The sequence below is a fragment of the Ruditapes philippinarum genome, unplaced genomic scaffold (genome assembly GCF_026571515.1).
Source record: "Ruditapes philippinarum isolate M1 unplaced genomic scaffold, ASM2657151v2 ctg14142_1_1_1_1, whole genome shotgun sequence".
NCBI lineage: Eukaryota > Metazoa > Mollusca > Bivalvia > Venerida > Veneridae > Ruditapes > Ruditapes philippinarum.
Genome location: NW_026857574.1, coordinates 1,810 through 23,313, shown reverse-complemented (window position 1 = coordinate 23,313; position 21,504 = coordinate 1,810). Strand labels below are relative to the sequence as shown.

Genomic DNA, 21,504 nt, shown 5'->3' with positions numbered 1-21,504 from the left:
AGTCAGGGATTCAAGGAATATACCGTCGAATAGATCTTTAGGAAAGTTAACCGTGCAAAATGTTATAATCAAAAAGGAACTCCTTAACAGTTGACTTCAATTAAGAAAGTCTATGTTTATAATTTCTAAACGAAGTTTTACTAGCATGTTTTTATAACTATATCCCAATTTTAAAATTACATTCATAACAAATATGGACAAATCTTCACTTTCAGTGCCAACATCATTTCAATAAACCATGTGACTAACTGTTCACTGTTCATTTAAGAAAATAGACTTGAATCCTCTTCAAAATATCACCAATTCTTGTACAAAAAGAACTATGGTACCGGTATTACAAATTCGCAATAATTAACACCAAAACATTGTTTTGATTTTAACAGGAAGTTCGTGGATTTTTGACATGTGGATGAAGGCAGACGACAGTAACTGTGATGAAGTGTTGAGATATTTCTCCTTTTGTCTGGTACTCGTGCACTGGTTCCTTTTCCTACTTTCTACCATTGGACAGATTGTCATAATGGCAAAAATCTGTTGTTGCGGAGCTGAAAACGCCATTAAACCATTAAAGGGAAACATAAACATTGACGGTGATGACCTTGAACTTGGAAAATGATAGTAACCCATAGCAGACTATAGGCAGTCAATAGACATATTATCCTAAAATAAACTGAAAAAAAGTTTCAAAGTTCTTTTTTCTTGGATCTGAGATATAAAGCCCCAGCATGACTCTGTTTTGATTTCAGAACATACTTTGTATGGGTAAATACCAAAATAGAAATTAATTGAATCTATGATACCTTTTATAAAAGTATATACATGTAAATCAAAATATAAATGTTTGTTTTTCAATAATAAATCTGTTAAAATGACAAAATATGTTACAGAGCCATGTATTGTTGAGTTTGCATGTAAGTTTTTAATTATTTTTGAACTTCATATTAAAGTATGCCCTTAAAAATCATCATAGAAGTGTAAACATACATTGTGTTATGAACAGAGCTGCATTACTGGTACTGGTACTGGTACTGCAGTACGTACTGCAGGGATTTTGCAAGTACTGGTACTGATACTGAATTACTCTTACAAAATTTGCTACTACTGGTACTGGTACTGCATTACTGTCTTAAAAAGTGTACTGCTACTGCATTACCCAGTACTTTTGGTTTTGATAAAAGTTAAAAAATAGCATCAATTTTTCTCATAAAATAAAGCTGTAAATTACATTAACTATATTTTATTTTTGTGAAAAAGTAAGTTATCAAATCTAAAGATAATTTGCTGCAATCTTCCTTCAAATGTTAACATAGTATTCATCATAAAAAAAGCACTAAAGACTTTAAGTACAATTTAAACTAAGATGAACAGACTCAATAACTCTTTACCCTAAAATATCATTATTAAAATCTTTTATTACTTTGTATTTACTAGTAAAAGAGCAAAATAAACACTAATTAATTTCTTCTATTCTAAATAATCCCATTTCAAGTGAAAAAAGTGATATTGTTAGCACCATAAAAAGTTGTTATTTACTTTGGTATAAATTGAACAGAGGTGTGAAGGTGTGAAAGGCAACAAAAGACTGTTGTGTTTTAAATGAAAGATGTTTGCATTGTATTTATACAGTTGACTGGTTACTAAACAATTAGATATGACATGAATATATGTTGTAAATATTGTTTGTAAAAAGTATGTTAAAACTATAAAGTTGGAAATATATTATGTTAACTTTAAAGGAACTCCACTGAGGTTTATAAGCCTAAAACATAAACATTTTAATTTTTCACATAGATTAACACGAGCAGTTTAAACAAAAATATAAATAAAATATAACAAAGAAATATACAAGAAATGCATTGAAAATCATATGTTTGTGCTATTCTCAGTCTGATTTGAGTGAAAAACGTTGAAACGCTTTTCAAATTTGGGTCATTTTTCACTATTATGATAATTATTCTGGAAAAATAGAGCTAGCTAATGATCTGAAATTTTACACATAAGTTATTAGGATAGATCTACGTCAAATGAAGTAATAATCTCAAAAAATTATTTCCAGTCCTGTCATTGTCAAAAAACCTCAGTGGAGTCCCTTTAAAGTAAATTATGCTTTTATTCCTTTGCTGAATAATATTTGCAATTATTTGTTTGACACTGTATTTATTCAAACTTTGATGAATATATAAAAGTAATGGTACTGATACTTAATTACTTCACTAAAAAAAAGTACTGGTACTGCAGTACCGAGCTAAAATCTAGTACTGGTACTGGTAATGGTACTGCATAATTTGCCAAGTACTGGTACTGGTACTTAAGTACTACACCCTTAGTACTGATGCAGCTCTGGTTATGAACCATAATAGCAAATCATGACCATTTATAATTTCTTATATTATCTAATATGTATGTTTTCTTTTAAATATTTATCCTCCTCATCTGGATGGAAATGCTTTAAATGTTAAGTTTTTCATTGTTTTACATGTTGAAGAAGATTAAAACATAATGTTTTGAAGGTCTTTTTATTATTTGATACCTGAGTTGTGTTCACAATAAGCAACCTCTAAGATGGAATAACCTTCCAAATTGTGGCATAATACAATTTTTTTTACATTTTCAAAATGTACAGGTATTTTTTAAACTTTAGAAGACTAGCAAATGGCTAAAGTATGAAACCTACTTCAACTATGTGAACCGTAAAGTTGCTGAAGTCAAAACTGGTAGTATAGAGCCAGGCCAGCCAGCACATCCTTACAGTCTGACCAGGTTCTATACTGTTGGTAGCTAAAGTGTATAAAGATATTAAAATCCCTTAAATTTTAAATGGACTATTCCAATTTCAAAGCAGGGCAAAACCATAACACAAATTCAGCAAGGGTTAAAATAGCAGTTTGACTGGTTCTATACTGATATGACAAATGAAGGATTCCTCTACTTGCAACTACATGTAGTACTGAATGCATTAGAAAATCCAATACAATATAATTCACTTCTTTTTCTGATGTAATTTAATCATGACATTTATTTATCATTTGTGATTTATTTAAAAGTGTATAGTAGAAAATATAAATGAGAAAAAAACATTGTATGCCGCTGGCATAATGAACGTATGAATTTACAAATAATGAATTTATGTTCACAATTGCAATTTGCCTTCAAAGCTCTTTCACATCATTTGACAGTCTTATGTTAAAGTTTAACAAGTCCTGATACAGGTGCACTTGTTTTTATAAGTCCTTGAATTTCCTTAAACTTGGCATGATTTTTATCACCAACAAGTTGTAACAGTATTGCTTCACTAGTAGTCACTGTAACCCCCATAGCACGAAATCTCTGAAACATACATACATTATAGTAATAATAAATAATAACCTTTGAATAAACAGGATGCATTTGTAAAACACAAAATTTCTAAATGTTTTATAAGAAATAACAAATATATGGAGAACTTTGATGTTGAAGGCAAATGTCACTTAGGAGTCATCACAATGGAATGATAAAAGACATTTGAGGCATTTTGTGTCCTAGCTCTAGATTGTGGCATATTACAAGATTCTTCAGATTGAAAATGTAACCTCTAGTATACAATCTGAATGACTGTACATACTGTATATCAATTTGTGTACTTACATGTACATTAGATATGTTTTCAAGAAAAACACAAAATGGTTGTGCATCTTTGCTTGCTGTGCACTCACAGCAAAATATTTCAAAGGCCTATAGCAACAGTATTCCAGCAAAGAAAATATATAAACATTCACTTATTAGGACTAAAGTACAATGCTATTCACTTTTATTTCCTCATAGCCAGTGCTATGCAGTGTGTACTGTAGCTAGCAAGAATCATTACCTTCCAAGAACAGTCTCAATCAAACTGAGACTTTATTTTTTTTTTACAGTTAACCATTTTGGGCATTGTTTAATTAAGGATTCAGTTTTTGTCTTTCTTGTATTCAACTTTCTACATTAATAATGAAAAAGAAAAAGCAGTAGTTTCTCTCACTTAATTGGGAAGAGGCCTTAATTTCTTGGTTTTGGGAAAATTATCACAATTGCTAATTTGGGAAGTAAAAAACCTTGCATAAGTTCAGATTTTTGGGAAAACTGCATTTTTTTTAAAGAAAATTTTAATTGAGAAGATATCTTTTATATAGGCCTTTGTTATGTATAGGGAAAAATCATAGAAAAGTACATTAAGTGAGAAAGTGAATACCTCATATGCAAACTGTCTGTCCATCTGACTCCTGGAGGAACAGGCATCTGCTACTATATGTACCTCTATACCTCTCTCTAGTAAATCTATCACTGTCTGCTGAATACATACATGTGTCTGTAATGTAACATGAATTGTATTTGTTTTAATCTTCTTCTTTCAAATTTAAACTGCATAAAATGAATACCTTCCCCTACCAAAATGACTTTAAGTGACTTATACCTTTCTTATATGCAACTTATACTCGACTTTTAAGAGAACTATAAGTTATGTATAAGTCACATATAAATCACCTAAAAACCTGTCTTAGTCTGTTTTAGGTGTTTTATATGTTACATATAAGTCAATAAGTCACTTTCAGCCATTTTCCCTCAACAAATAAGTCACATACAAATCACATATTTGTAAATATTAATAATACACTTAATTTTATTCTTTTGGGGAATTTTATATATATTTTTTTTAAAAATGTAGAGATCAAAATCATGGTACCACTATATTTCTAGGCATTAAACAGAGGTAGAATATTTCCCTTTTCCTAACTCGCAAATCTGTTGAAATTTCCCAAGTTTAACCTGAAAATTTCCCCAACCTGAAAATTTGCCAAACCTTTTTAATTTTTTATGGAAAAACAACATGTATTATGAGTGTATTATCATCTGCAAAAAGTGATTGTTTTAAAGGCAATTTTTCTTTGTTTACGAATACAAACATGAGTTTATAAGGTTTACATAACAGTTATATAGCATGCTAAATGCTGCTCAGCTGAAGATATTAGAGCAACATGTACAATTATTTGTCATTTAAGTAGCAAATGTAAAAACAAAGAAGTATTCTGACTTCTCTACAAAACAGTAATTCAATATAACTGTCCTTTTTGCAAAAAAAAGCAACAGAAGTAAAAAATGGTTCAGGTAATTAGCCAGTGAGTAACCTTTTGGAATCTATAACAGGACACCAAAAATAAAAAGCTTTTTTAGAAATAAAAATTCAAGTATTTCTGGGGCATTAACTGTAATGGACCTTTTGTAATGGATAAATAGTCTGTAACAGATGTAAAAATATGCTTATATTATGATGTACATGCACATAGATGTTTGTCAAAGAAAATCACTTAAATAACAAAAAGTGATGATGAAAGGTGAAAAAAGACAGCCTTATTGTAAATCGCATTGAGTAGAGGATTCGCAATTTTACAGCATACTTCCTGAGAAAATTGGTGTGTTGGGATCAAAGGATATTTTTACACCAGCAGCAACGCAGCTAGAGTGCAAAAGTAACAAGCTAGGTTACAAAAAGTTAAAGCCACACTGGAGGTGTTAGTGTAAGTAATCTCACCTCAATACCAAACAATACAACATGGCGGACATCTCCTGCACATAATTCCTTCATCTTCTCCTCTACCTCCGGTAGTACCATGCTGAACTTTGTCTTATCATACACACCAACTGCATGTGATATATCCAGCTCTGTAACAGTCTTACCTAGACCCTTGGAATACTGGAAATATATATTACATAATAAAGCAACTTTGATAGTGAGAAATATTATAAAAAAAAACAGAAGAAAAGAAATTAAAAATATGAATGTCTGAATTTCATATCTGACACCCAACACTTTAGCCTAATCCATGTTCACTGAGCAATTTTAGGAGAAATGATAAACCAAATTTTTTTTTAAAGAAATGATTTTAAGACTTTGGGTCAGCAAATTATGAAGCTTTACCTATATCTAAATTAATTATTTGGTGTGAAGCAGTTATATCCCTTTAAAACATTGTCATAAAATAACATTATTGATGAGCAAATTTGACTACACTTCCTTTTTACCTCAGACAAAATCTCACATAATATCTTGTAAAATATTTGAGTCATGACAAAACAAACATAATGGGTTTGCGACCAGCATCCGCGCAGTCTGATCAGGATCCATGCTGTTCACTTACCTACCCTATTACAAGTAAAGAAACTGATAGCGAACAGCATGGATCCTGATAAGACTGCACAGATGCGCAGGTTGGTCTGGATCCATGCTGGTTGCAAACGCACTCGGTGTTAGTGCTCATCTGTTATGGGCAACACCTTCTTATCACCAATTTTTATAAATATCGTAACTTTTAAAGGCACTAATTCCTAAAATTACTGCTTTTAGGATAATGCCCTTTTTCTTACAACGTTAGTCATGTATTCCAAGTTTCATGTTAATAATATCTTTTAAGAAATTTTGACACCTAGAAATAAACTCCACAATCATTATAATCTATATTTTGTATTATAAAAGTATTATATTTTGGAGCATAAAAAGAGGTAACATACTAATAACATAACACATACACTGTAATCTACCTTTGATACATATAACTTTTTTAAGAAAAAGAATGAGTCAGTGTGACTTTGACCTAGACCCGAGAAAGCCCAAAACCTGTGCTATAGCCTCTGTACATTGTCTCATTCTGCCAAATATTTTTAATTTCCTCTTATCAATTCAAAAGATATAGAGCTGACTCAAAGTTTTGAAATTTATATAGGATGACTTATTGTGTACTTGTTCTTGGCTTGAGGAAGTCCAAACTTCACGGCAGCATTCTGCCCATTGTCTTAATTAGGACTTTTAATTTTTCCTTTAAGTTTTTTCAACTTCCTACAATCTGTGAAAAACATACAGAGTGACTCTGACACGAATCTGCTTACAGAAAGACAGACTGCTGTGTGCATATCATTTTTATGACAAAAATTTTTCTGGTGTATAAAAAAGGGAATAACTCCAAAATGTAGCTATCAGAAATGCCCATGTCTAAAACTGTGCCTTGTCATAATGGTTTCATGTTGACACTATTTATAGATTTAAAATCATTCTACATTATACGCAATCGCAACATAAAGTTTAAGTTATAAAAGGGCACTACTCAAAAAAGTTAAGAATTGTGCCCCTTTTCTTACAACTGCATCTTCTCCTAATAAGTAATTAAGTATTCCAATTTTGTGTTAAAACCGCTTAAAATGTTTCAATCATGGGCTACACAAAAGTTTTTGAACAGCAGTACTGATCACAAGAACACAGATATTGATTGCTTCTTTAAATAGGAGAGCTAAAAAAACAGATAACAATAATTACTTTTTATAAGTTTTACTACTTTTTTTTTACAGTTTCATGCTATGAGGTTATCATATTTAATCTGGCTTAATTTAGTAACCATGATTCATTATAAAATATAAAATAATTATACCAACCTGTTCTGTTGCTATAACTGGAATATCTAAAATCTTTGCTGCCTGCAGCTGTAAAAAAGTTAAGATCTTAGACTTTATATAATGATACAGGAATTTAGCATTGTGTATTTTAATCAAATTTGTTATATTTTGTATAAAATGTATTGTTGTAACTCGAGTCTCCTACAAGAGTATTGTATACTTTTAGATATTCTAAGTCATTAGTGTAGGTTATTTTTGGATATGCTCAGTACTCATGTCAAATTTGGTAAGGTTGAACAGCCACAGGTCACAACAGTAAAGGTCACATGCCATCAGCTTGCCCAATTGCATGTCTGTCCCAAATATAGAGATGTTGCACAGAAAGACGTCCCGCAAACTGAAAGTATGTCCTGACATTGTTGAAGCCACAACCTTGATTTTTTTAAGTCAAGATTGAATAAGCATTGGCCAGGTGAAATAAATTTAGCTTCCATCAAACTCAGTGAATACCAAGTTACAAACAGTGACAGTGTTTTCTTTAAATTGCCGCAGTCTGGGTTTTAAAATAATATATTCATTGCCTTGATTAAATTGTAACAAAATGAGCAAAATAAAATATTTTCAAAACAATTGGAAAATTGGTGTTTATGGGTGTATTATGGGCACTGTTGAAGTCCTAAGATTAGTAGGCCCCAATGAATACATGTAGTTGTTATAGCAAAACCTTAGAGGCAAGAATTGTTTGTGCCAGGGTTGCCAAATAATTGAACACCATTGTACTCCTGTGGTTTTACATGTATTGTCTATGCAGCCTTCTTAACCTTTTCTACAATCGACTGATTGGTGAGTTTTTAAAAGAATCAAATAATATGTTTTTTCAAAGAATGACAGTTCAAAAATACATACCAGTCTACTTGCACATGTAACTATATCAGAGAAATATTGAATTGCAGGACGAAATTTCTCCTGCATATCACAGCAGAAGAAAACCGATTTACCAGCAACAATGTTTCCAAGCTTTCTAGTGGCAGCCATTTTGAACAGTCACATGATTTAAGGTCATACTTGATTGAAACCTAAATTCAATCTTAAATATATGTTGCATGTCGCTATTTTCTGGCTTGAATATATCTATGTTCACAAATAGGAAATGATTTTAAATATATTGAAAAACAAATACCAATTCTTTGTGTTCGAAAAACAGACTTTAAATATAGAAATCGATTAAAATATGCAGTGCAGTCATTATTAATATTTGTTTAAAAATCAAGCGTTTCAATATGTCTGCGCCCATGTAAAGAAAATGAAAATAGAGACGCCTTAGTGTTTCATTTAAAGTTTTTAGACCAAGTCAAATGTGTCAGTTAGTTTTAATTAAACTTAAGACATAAAGAAATTATGACTGGCGTTCCAGACAGTGCTGATTTTGCAAAAACGACTTTGTTTAAATCTAAAAAAGATTGTGTTTACACAAGTTGCTATTGGTGAGATTTATTTTATTGTGACAGATGGTACCTCTACCTGAATATCGGCTGCATGACTGATAATATGAAATTAAGTAAAGCCTATGAACGGGAAAGTCAGTAAAAATAATTTTTCACTAGGGGGTAGTGTCTGTCTGTCCATCACAAAACTTGTCCGGACTACTCGCGGTGCAATATCACCCAATCTTTACAGGAATGATCAGTACCAAGTCTAGTTGTGTATATTATCGGCATTTTATGGTTCAATGAATTTTTTTCAGAGTAATGGCCCTTTAATTTGCAAATACCAGGGCTTTTTATATACTACAGTCACCCTAAATACTGGCATCTATGTAATATCATGTAGAAAAATTGGATCGTATTGCAGTCAAAATATTGAAAATAATTGTTATGTTTATGACATTGCTTTGAGATATTTACCTTACCCAATATATTAATAAAACAATCACCAGACAATTATAAATATGCATTTTTCATGATCTAATGTTTTACACTGTAATTCATGTACAGTAACCAAATTAATGTTATTACTCAGCTTTATACTAATACCTTAATATTTTTTATACAGGGTCTTCGTGCAGTGTGCTTAATCCAAACTTTTTTTTCATCTTACACTAAATGCATTTATTTTTAAATTTTGAAAATTGATTTAGCTCTTCTTTTAGTGAGGAAAATGTTTGGAAGCTCGCAAATGAAGTAAAAGAGAAGCACAGCAAGGAACTTGGAAACTGTTTCTGTGTATTTATATCAAATGAATCTCAATCTGTAAGTAGTGATATCTTTATTTTGGTTCTTAGGCACATTATCGATCCTGTTTTTCTATAAGCTTGTGTAGACTGTCACAATAGCGGATTTTGTTAATTGTTATTTAATTTTCTGTTACTGTCAAAAGTTTCTTTTTACTAGTGCATCATGTAAATACCATATTAATCTAGTCTTTAAGAAAATTTTTATTGCAAGTGCTGATTTAAAAAAAAATTTGTAATCAGTTATACATATATATATTGTCTGTGAATGTCAATATTAATATCATCAACTGATGTATCTACCATGTACCATCATCTACCATGTACATGTATAGAGACAAATGGTTAAGGTAACCCACTTTATATCAGTTGTCCTTCACTGCTGTTTGTTTAAAGTTGATATTCTTTCATGTCAGGAAGCTACATATCCAGCAAGCTTGTGGAAGGTTGCTGGTTTTACTTAGGTGCTTGCTTTTTGGCTAGGATGTGTTCTTACTCTTGACAACATTTTGATGTGTTTGGTTTATATATCTATTCAAAAATACTAATAATTCGTACAAAAGCATTGGAATTGTGTACTATAATATCTCGCACACTGTGTGTCAGTTAACATCACATAACTGGAACTCCCAGCACTATTACATGCCAGATATAATGCACACAGCATTACATTAAGAATATCTCTAAGAGTTAACCTGAAAAGTCAGTACATAATCTTTATATTGTAGATGTGACTGAAAACCTAGATATTAAAAGGGGAAAATATTCGTTATAAGTTCAATTTACAAGATCTGTTAGTGATATCATAAAAAAAATCAATGCAATTTAATTATACTCCTTTTTAATATGTAATCATAGATACCACTATGGGAACAGGCACCCAGTCAAAGAGAAGATGGATTGGTGATTTGGGTATGTATAATTGAGAGCTTATAAACTGAACTGTATGTAATTTATTACATTTTATAGACTGTCCCTCTGTTTAAGTGAATATTATACTAGATTTATTATTATATCAGAGACATAGATAACATTATGTTATCTATGTCTCTGATTATATGTATCAATAAGAAATGTTAAGTTAGTTACAAAACATACAATGTAAACATAAAAATGTCAAAAAGTTAAGTTAAAAATCTTCTGTTTCATTTTATTGTCCTTGGGTTTATTATAACACCACTTTTTCTTGCTTTTTATTGCCCATCCTGCTGTCATGCTGTCCATTCAATTAGACTGACAAAATATTGGAGTATTAGGGCTTCTGTGTCTTATAGAAACGTTTGTAGTTTATATCATTATTATCAAAGCATACACAAATAATTATTGTACATGTTTGTATTTTAGAATGGAAAAAAATGACATAGAATTTTCACTGTTGTTGCAGGACTACCATGTTATATTTTTACACAAGGCACAAGATGGCAGCTATATTTATGATTTAGACACAAAACTTGATTTTCCATGTATGTTTAGTCATTATATTGATAGAGGAATACAGTCATGTGATAAGTTCAAAAAGGAGTTTCACAGGTAAATTTGGGGACTTGTATTTCTTACAATATATTTGTTTCTTTATTCTATAAAATTGTGTTGTATTTAAACAAAAATGTGTCTATTTTTGGATGTTTTTCAAGTAATGTGTGTCATGAACTTAACACTGTACATGTATCTATATTTAAATGCTTTAACATAACAATAAGACAGTGACAAAATATACCTGCATACCAGACTATTGAGTGAATATGTGACAAGCTCAGAGATTTTTATACCCGCGAAACGAACTTCGGGCAGGTATATAGGAGTCATCCGGTGGTCAGTCCAGCGGTCCAGCGGTCCGTTGCATTTTCCTTGTCCGGAGCATAACTTGAAGACTATTGGTTGGAATTCAATATAACTTCATACAATGGTCAAGCACATCCAGAGGAAGTGCAGTGCACAAGAAACATAACTCCATCTTGATTAATTACAGAGTAATTGCCCTTTGTTACTTTTCCTTGTCCGGAGCATAACTTGAAAACTACTGGTTGGAATTCAAAACAACTTCATACAATGGTCAAGCACAATAAGGGGAAGTGCAGTGCACAAGAACCATAACTACATTTTGACAAATTGCAGAGTTATTATCTTTGTCCGGAGCATAACTTAAAACATACTGGTTGGAATTCAAAACAACTTCATACAATGGTCAAGCACAATAGGAGGAAGTGCAGTGCACAAGAACTATAACTCTCTCCAGAGTAATTATAGAGTTATTGCCCTTTGTTACTTTGCCATTGCTTTTTTCTTGTCCAGAGCATAACTTGAAAACTGCTAGTTGGAATTCAATACTATTGCATACAATGGTCAAGTATATTGAGAGGAAGTGCAGTGCACAGAAACTATAACTCTTTTCTTGACTTATTTTAAAGTTTATGCCCTTTGTTAATTTTTATTGTCCATTTCGTAACTTGAAAATTAATGGTTAGAATTCAATGAAACTTTATACAATGATCAAGGGCAGTGAGATGAAGTGCAGTGCATAAGAACCATAACTCTATTTGGACTAATTACAGTTATTGCCCTTTGTTACTTTTTTGTCCAGTGCATAACTTGAATACTGGTAGTTGGAATTCAATACAACTTCATACAATGGTCAAGCACAATGAGAGGAAGTGCAGTGTACAATAACCATTACTCCATCATCAGTATTTATAGAGTTATTGCCCTTTGTTCCTTTTCCTTGTCTTTCTGGACTTATTACAGAGTAAATAAAATTTCATCAATGGCCAACCACATTGAAAGGAAATGCAACATACAAGAACCACAACTATCTTTATTTGCCCACAACCATAACTCTATTTCAATTCTTTTACAAGGTATTCTGTTACTAATAACATCCTCATTTTCGAAGCTGTCTTGCGGGAATATTAATCACATTTAGTGATAGTTATAGTTTATATTATAAATAACAATAATTCAGTAACACGAATTTGTTGACTTAATTCACTAATGAAAGGTTGGTGACCTGAAATAAGACAGTAAGGTACATCTGAGGTCTTTCTCTCCACCAGTAAAATTGGAAACTCATCACGCCTTTAAAGTGTCAGTAAGATTTAGAACCTTTCAAAAAATGATAATATATTCTGTGGTCAGGTAGTTATAGTCACTAACTTCAAACGACTTTCATCTAAATATTGAAGGTTAAATTCCCAGACACCAGGAACTTTTGATTCTTTCTTGTCGGAAAGATATCCAGCGTCATTACTGAAAATCAGTGGTTTTAATAAGGTGCCTGATTGTGCAGGGAAATTTGTTTTCAACAGCAACAACAAGCTGCTGTTATTGAGTGTAAAAATGTAATAATCCTACTTTACTCATTGTCAGGCCAACTTTTAGTTTTTATTTGTTTGGGTCGTCAGACCAAACAAATAATGGTAGCGAAATTTCAGAGTCTAATGCTGTTAATTGCAAATGCCGAAAGTAGTCCACTTTTTCGAAGCGGTTACTTCCCTTTATATGTACACTAACGCCGAAAAAATCAGGGGAGATCACTGCGTAAAGATGGTCAAAGACAGGCACATTAATTTTCAAGCAAAATAATTCCCGAATGGTCGAAGATTTCTAATATTGTTTTATTGTATTTTCTGATTGAAAATAAGTAAATACAAAGCAGGCATTCAATCTCTGACACAGAAGTTTACGACAAACCTAACAACAAGTAGTTCTCAAAACAGCTTAAAACTAGCTATTTAAAAGAAAGAAATATTTTTATTTTGTTACAAGTATCCAACAAATTACAACGCATTCAAAGTTTAAAAATAGCGTTGGCTTATATAATTGTCAATAAATGCACAATCACAAATTACGCGGATGAATATGATTTTATCAATGAAAATACTATTTTTAGCGATGTCGATTACCGAATACTACACAAACCGAGTTGTGGAATATATAGATTCTACATGTCGGACTGTTTGGGCGAGAAGATTTTCGCTAAATTATTTACTTCAATTTTAAACAACAGGCTTATCCTGAACAAAATACCTCGAAATTAATAAGGATTACAAACCCGAAATGCAATGGAAGTTCTAAATTTAGAATGACTTGATGTTATTCAGACATTATTTGTATAACTTCTCCGTGGTGCAGGGGTAACGCGCTCGCTTAGTGAGTGAGAGGTCTGGAGTTCAAATCCCAGTCGAGGAAACTTTTTTTTTTAATTCTTTTTTAAGTGTCTTTGTTAAGGAAGTAGCCATGATATGCAAGGATAAAGTGTAGCTGTCGTAAAAAATGAACATAAATGATATTTTGATGGAACTCTAGTTATGCAGAATTCCGTATGTATCAAACTCTGGTGCTTTGCAAAATGAATTATAATACATAAAAATAATCTTATACAGGAAAATACATACAAATATACAGTACGAATTAGATTGCAAAGATCAGAAAATACCAGAGAACTTGCAGCCCTTTGATTCTTTATAAATATACATATGCTTATAGTAAGCTCCAGGATTATTTACATCTGTGTTAAACAACAGTTAAAGTCGTTACAAGCCCTAATTTAGAATAATACCGTTTCTTCAGGCCGTTCACATATAAATTCACCGTGGCTGAAGGGTTTTCGCGCTCGCTTAGGAAGCGAGAGGTCTGGAGTTCAAATCCCAGTAAAGGCAACTCATTTTTAGCTCGACTATTCGAAGAATATGAGAGCTATTGTAGTCGCCCCGGCGTCGGCGTCAGCGTCCGCGTCGGCGTCTGCGTTGGTTAAAGTTTTTTGTAAAGTCAAATATCTCAATTATTACTTGAGATATTCAATTGAAACTTACAATACTTATTAATAGTAACAAGGTACATCAGATCGACAAGTTGGATAACTCTGTCTACAATATTGACAGAATTATGCCCCTTTTTAACTTAGAAATTTTGGTTAAAGTTTTTTGTAAAGTCAAATATCTCAATTATTGCTTGAGATATTCAATTGAAACTTACAATACTTATTTATAGTAACAAGATACATCACATTGACAAGTTGGATAACTCTGCCTACAATATTGACAGAATTATGCCCCTTTTTAACTTAGAAATTTTGGTTAAAGTTTTTTGTAAAGTCAAATATCTCAATTATTGCTTGAGATATTAAATTGAAACTTACAATACTTATTTATAGTAACAAGGTACATCACATTGACAAGTTGGATAACTCTGCCTACAATATTGACAGAGTAATGCGCCTTTTTAACTTAGATATTTTGGTTAAAGTTTTTTGTAAAGTCAAATATCTCAATTATTACTTGAGATATTAAATTGAAACTTACAATACTTATTAATAGTAACAAGGTACATCAGATTGACAAGTTGGATAACTCTGCCTACAATATTGACAGAGTTATGCCCCTTTTTAACTTAGATATTTTGGTTAAAGTTTTTTGTAAAGTCAAATATCTCAATTATTACTTGAGATATTAAATTGAAACTTACAATACTTATTAATAGTAACAAGGTACATCAGATTGACAAGTTGGATAACTCTGCCTACAATAATGACAGAATTATGCCCCTTTGGAACTTAGAAATTTTGGTTAAAGTTTTTTTGTAAAGTCAAATATCTCAATTATTGCTTGAGATATTCACTTGAAATTTAAAATACTTTTTTTATAGGAACAATTTTACATATCTCAATAACTATTAAAGATATTTATTTAAAACTTCACATTTAGGGTCATAATTGTAGGTCACTGACAAAAATCCATAATTCTATCTTGCATTTAGGATGATTTTTCTCCCCTTTTTCAACTTAGAAATTCATGGTAAAGTTTTGCTTGTAAGCTGTTATCTCAATAACTACTGAAGGGTTAGTGCCTTTTTTGGGACAATTTTATGCATTCATAATAATAAAGCAGTGATTTGCTTGATAAAACATCTTAATAACAAGCCTTTGTACCTTTTCTGTCAAATTGATGTATTCATAGGTAATTAGTATTATTATACTCAATAAAACACCCTTGTAACATTACCTTCCGAATAGTCAAGCCAATACTGTATAATTAGACTCTCTCTAAGGCCTATAACATGAATTTATAAAAAAAATTAGCCCTTTTGTGAACTTAAAAAATTTAACATTATTAAGGCTCTTTTACTATCAAGCACTTAGAATAGTCGAGCGTGCTGTCCTTCCGACAGCTCTTGTTTTTCAAATTGTTTAAGTAAAATAAACATTGGATTGAATATCAGTGTTGCAATTAGTCTTAAAGCCAATTTACTACAATTAAAACGCTGGAAAGCATTGGTGGCACTATACATATAATCTCACAACCTGTACCTTTCTTACATTCTGAGACCCAAACAAATTCAGCGCCTTCTGTGCTTTGATTTAATGTGATACCAGGCAGCATACATTATGTTTCCATTGTTAACATTAATGTATCATGAATATTTCAAATAGGCCATTTAGGGGGTCTGGGTTTTTTTGTGTGTAAAATGTTTTTTCCCATACAATATATCAGTTCATTCTTTCCCCCCATTTTTGCTCCAGTAAATAGAAGCATTCTGTAACTGGTAAGCCAATAAATGATTATTTCCAACTTTGAAGTGATGCTTGATTTACACAAATAACCTTTCCTTATAGGCACTACATGTTTTTGCAAATAACAACATTTTTAGCTCAACTTTGTCGGCGTCGGCATCCTGCTATCTCCATAACCACTGAAAAGAATGGATTGAAACTTCACACACCTGTTCTTTCTGATTATCTAACATGATTGGCACAAGTCTCATAACTCTTGATTTTTTTTTTTCATATTTATACCCTTTTTTCGACTTAGAAATTCTTGATTAAGTTTTTGCATGTAATCTGGTATTTTCATAACTACTGAAGGGTTTGTGCCTTTTTTTGTGACAATTTTATTCATTCATAAATAATCATGCAATGATTTACTCAGTATAACATCTTAATAACAAGCCTTTGTACATTTTTGGACAATTTTATGTATTCATATAGGTAAGCATTATTATACTCAATGAAATACCCTTGTGACAACTTTTTCGTATAGTCGAGCGTTGCTGTCCTCCGACAGTTCTTGTTTTGTATTTAAATATCATACTCGTAAAAACATATCAAAGCACATTAACGACAAGTTTTAATATTAAAATAACAGTATATCTATGTTTGTAAAATAACTAATTAACCCATAACCTGCTAGTATACATTGTGCCTGTGCCACTATTATAGAGCAAGACCATGTACATCCATGCAGTTTGACCAGCCTGTCATGCTCAATACTGTTTGTTGCTCAATTTGTGTATTTTGATATTGAAATCTCTTAAACATTTAATTGACATTTCTAAATTAAAAGCTGGGCAAATCCATTACACAATTTCAGCAGGTTAAGGACTATGACAACTCTTTATGATTTTTCCCCCTCTAGTCCATTACTGTTGGTACTGTTTAAAAAATTTATGAAGAAATGGAGTTATGACTGTTTATAAGGTTATGTCTGACTTTATTAACATTGTTTGTCAGTCAGTCATCTAGCTATTAAATTTGAGCACTACATGTATAATTATGTTCGTCTGCATTAACAATCAGGATATTTTCAGGCAGTTTCGTGTGATTCCAGCTGATGAATTTTTATCAACATTTGCATCAGATAGATCTCATATGTTAGACGAGGATGGTAAATGGTTGAAGACTCCACCATCCTATCCATGTATACAAACAAAAGGTATATTCTTAGACCTAAAGATTTGTGTGTTTTTTACCTTAATCTGATACTTCCCTATCTACCTAGTTCATTGTAAAACGAAACATAATGTGAGAAACTCATAACATGATAAATATTCTTTGTACTTGAAACAAATATTCTTTGTACTTGAAACAAATATTCTTTGTACTTGAAACAAATATTCTTTGTACTTGAAACAAATATTCTTTGTACTTGAAACTAGATAAGCTTTTGACAGTGTTGGTAGTGAACTTTTAACCTGATCTCCCTTTAAAATTGGTGTGTATAAAGTTGCCTAACCATATGACACAACAGGCAAAATGTCAAATTTATACGATGCTGACCATATTCCTAGCATAAAAATAAAATAAACTCTAGAAACCTTTGTATCATTTGTATCAATGTGCTTGAATTGTAATGTAAGAGTTTTGTTACATTTTATATTTTCAGATGCCATAAACAATATAAAGGACTTTATAAGCATGGACCCAGAAGTGGGAGTTGGGAAAATAATGGACTTTTGGCAATTCTGTGATACTTTTATTGAAAAAGACACTTCCTGATGAAATGCTATCAGTTAGATGTACTACAACAACAAATATTTATTACTGAAAATGAGCTTTTATTCTGTTACATTGCAAATAATGTCCTCTGATGTTCAAGATTCTACCTTGTACTTCATGCAATACTATTGTTGTTTATGCCACAATGTCTCTTGACTTAACTGTTACACATCAACAAAAGAAGGATTGTTATAAGCATAAATGTATTGTGAAAGTATGAACAAAAATTTACTCTGCTAAACTTGCGTGATGTATTTGTCATGCATCGAATTTGGAGCTGTGAATTTTTGGATCTTTAGGACAATAAAGATTCAGCAGCTAGTAATGTAAAATCTGGTCAGATCTTACTAGAGTGCATGGATGTATAGTGTGGCCTAGGAAAGATAATCCGCGTCACAACAAAACCAACATAATGTGTTTGCGACCAGCATGGATCCAGACCAGCCTGCGCATCTCTGCAATCTGATCAGGATCCATGTTGTTTGCTTACAAACCCTATAACAAGTAAAGAAACTGATAGCGAACAGCATGGATCCTGATCAGACTGCACAGTCAGTTGACACCGGATGACCGATATATGTTTTTTTTTGTCTCTTTTTAAAAACATATTTTTCTATGATGTATTGTGCAGCAATAGATTGCAGGATAAAAATAAAACCAAGCGCACAACTGTTCTTCCCAAAACCAACAGATCTGCTTGCAACCAGTTAACGGGTGTGTGTATAATTTAAGTCACTATTTACAAAATAAAATGTTGCAATGGTTTAAAATTACAGCATCATAAACATAGCAAAACCTTTACTTTTATGTTTATTAGCTCACCTGAGCAATGCTCAGGGTGAGCTATTGTGATCACCCTGTGTCCGTCGTGCGTCGTGCGTCGTCAACTTTTCACATAAACAACATCTCCTCTGAAACCAATGACTGCACATCAACCAAACTTTACAGAAATGATCCTTGGGTGGTCCCCTTTCAAAGTTGTTCAAATGGTTCCGGTCTGTTGCATATGTAGGTCACAGGGCCAGAAAAGGATTTCAAAAAACACAAAATTAAAAAATCTTCTTGTCTGAAAGTACATGGGCCAGAGCTTTGATTTTTAGCTCGACTTTTCTATGAAAAGGGGAGCTATCCTACTCGCCCCGGCGTCGGCGTTGGCGTCGGCGTTGGCGTCACACCTTGGTTAAGTTTTTCGTACCACCCCACTTTATTTCAGAAGTATTACAAGTATGGCTTTGAAACTTACCATACTTGTTCACCATCATAACCTCCATCTACAGACAAGAGTACATAATTCTGTCAAGGTTTTTGACAGAATTATGGCCCTTTTTTGACTTAGAAAGTGTATTGAGCTTGGTTAAGTTTTTTGTACCACCTCACTTTATTTCAAAACCATTGGAGGTATTGCTTTGAAACTGACCATACTTGTTTACCATCACGACCTTCATCAACAGACAAGAGGACATAACTCTGTCAAGGTTTTTGACAGAATTATGCCCCTTTTTGACTTAGAAAATACATTGAATATGGGTAAAATCCACTTATTGCCTTAACCCTTTGAGATATTGCTTTGAAACTTTTAATGCTATTTCACATCATTACCCCCATCTGTACGCAAGAGAAGGTAACTCTGTCAGGGATTTGTTTTAAAAATTAAGGCCTTTTATCGACTTAGAATCTTGGTTAAGTTTTTTGTACCAGTCAACTTTTTGACTGAACTGGTTGAGATATTAAATTGAAAGTTGGAATACTTGTTTACCATCATAGTCCCAAACATGGGCAGGAGAAGGTAATTCTGTTTAGGATTTTATTTGAATTATGGCCCTTTTTGACTTAGAAACTCAGTTAAAATTTTCATTCTTGTCCACTTGTTGACCTAACCATTTGAGATATTACTTTGGAAGTTGGAGTTCTTATGTGCCATCATGAGACCTATCTGTAAGCAAGAGAAGATAACTCTGTGAAAATGTTTCTTGATTTGTACTTAGAAATTCCTAGTTAAAGTCTTGTGTGCCCTTAACTGTCAAAGTTTTGTTTTATAGGCAAGCACTAAAAAAGTCGAGCGCGCTGTCCTTCTGACAGCTCTTGTTGGTATATGGTATCATCTATGGGTCCTCTACCAAAGTTGTTCAAATTTTGTCCCTAGTGTCAAAATTGGCCCCGCCCCGGGGGGGTCATAGGTTTTTCCTTATATGTCTATAGGTAAATCTAAAAAAATCTTCTTCTCTGATTTGGCAAAGGCTACAGATTAGATATTTGGCATGAAACATTGTGTAGTAGACCTCTATCAAGATTGTTCAAATAATGGCCCTAGGGTCAAAATTGGCCCCGCCCTGGGGGTCATTGATTTTCATTACATACATATAGTGAAAACTTGAAAAATCTTCTGGTCTGAAAGTAAATGGCCTAGAGCTTTGATTTTTGGTATATGGTATCATCTATGGGTCCTCTACCAAAGTTGTTCAAATTTTGTCCCTAGTGTCAAAATTGGCCCCGCCCTGGGGGTCATAGGTTTTTCCTTATATGTATATAGTAAAATCTAAAAAAATCTTCTTCTCTGATTTGGCAAAGGCTACAGATTAGATATTTGGCATGAAACATTGTGTAGTAGACCTCTATCAAGATTGTTGAAATAATGGCCCTAGGGTCAAAATTGGTCCCGCCCCGGGGGTCATAGGTTTCTAATATGTATATAGTAAAACATAAAAAAATCTTCTTCTCTGAATTGGCAAAGGCTACAGGTAAGATATTTGGCATGAAATATTGTGTGATAGACCTCTACCAAGATTGTTTCAAATAATGGCCCTCGGTCAAAATTGGCCCCGCCCTCGGGGTCATTGATTTTCGTTTTATACATATAGTGAAACTTGAAAAAATCTTATGGTCTGAAAGTAAATGGCCTAGAGCTTTGATATTTGGTCTATGGTATCATCTATAGATCCAAAACCAAAGTTGTTCAAATTTTGTTCCTAGAATTAAAATCGGCCCCGCCCTGGGGGTCATTGATTTTCCTATATGTATATAGTAAAAACTTAAAAAAATCTTCCTTTAAAAAAACCCAAAGAGCTAGAGCTAAGATATTTAGCATAAAACATCTTCTAATGGGTGTCTACCAAGTTTGTTCAAATAAAGCCCTGGGGTCAAAATTGGCCCCGCCCCAGGGGTCATTGATTTTCCCTATATGCATATAGTAAAAACTTAAAAAAAATTCTTTGAAAGAACCCAAAGAGCTAGAGCAAAGATATTTAGCATGAACATGTTCTAATGGATGTCTACCATGGTCGTTCAAATAAGAGCCTGGGGTCAAAATTGGCCCCGCCCCGGGGGTCATTCATTAGCTCGACTTTTTTTTAGATATATACATATTATATATATACAAACATATATATATATATATATATATATAGAAATATATATGTATACATATATATATATTATATATATATATTTATATATGTTATGCCTATGTTAAATTCTTTGCACCCCATAAACTAGGTTTAGAAGCCATTTCATTTTGGTTAAATAAGTACCCAGAATTAATTACACATCGTTTTGATAAGAGCTTTATATTAAATGGCCTTGAAATAATTTTACAAAATAATATTTTTTCATT

General features: G+C 32.3%; 3 protein-coding genes across 3 annotated transcripts; 2 read left to right on the top strand and 1 right to left on the bottom strand.

The window, feature by feature from the left end:
• Positions 1-382: 382 nt before the first annotated feature.
• LOC132750211 (uncharacterized) lies at positions 383-992 on the top strand (the record flags this gene model as incomplete). Its single annotated transcript, XM_060740155.1, is given in 1 exon segment — positions 383-992. A coding segment is annotated over 1 exon segment (234 nt), but the record flags the coding sequence as incomplete, so codon positions are not given.
• Positions 993-3,142: 2,150 nt separating this feature from the next.
• Positions 3,143-8,465, bottom strand: LOC132750213 (isochorismatase domain-containing protein 1-like). The gene is made up of 5 exons (XM_060740157.1): positions 8,305-8,465; positions 7,438-7,485; positions 5,546-5,707; positions 4,208-4,324; positions 3,143-3,327 (listed from the first exon to the last, which is right to left on the bottom strand). The coding sequence occupies exons 1-5, from the start codon at positions 8,431-8,433 to the stop codon at positions 3,184-3,186; spliced, it is 600 nt and encodes a 199-aa protein (XP_060596140.1). The 5' UTR covers positions 8,434-8,465; the 3' UTR covers positions 3,143-3,183.
• A 103-nt stretch (positions 8,466-8,568) lies between these two features.
• Positions 8,569-20,546, top strand: LOC132750212 (protein N-terminal glutamine amidohydrolase-like). Its single transcript, XM_060740156.1, has 6 exons — positions 8,569-8,882; positions 9,548-9,647; positions 10,487-10,540; positions 11,013-11,158; positions 17,207-17,331; positions 17,782-20,546. Exons 1-6 carry the CDS (start codon positions 8,797-8,799, stop codon positions 17,892-17,894), a joined length of 624 nt encoding a protein of 207 aa, XP_060596139.1. The 5' UTR covers positions 8,569-8,796; the 3' UTR covers positions 17,895-20,546.
• Positions 20,547-21,504: the final 958 nt, after the last annotated feature.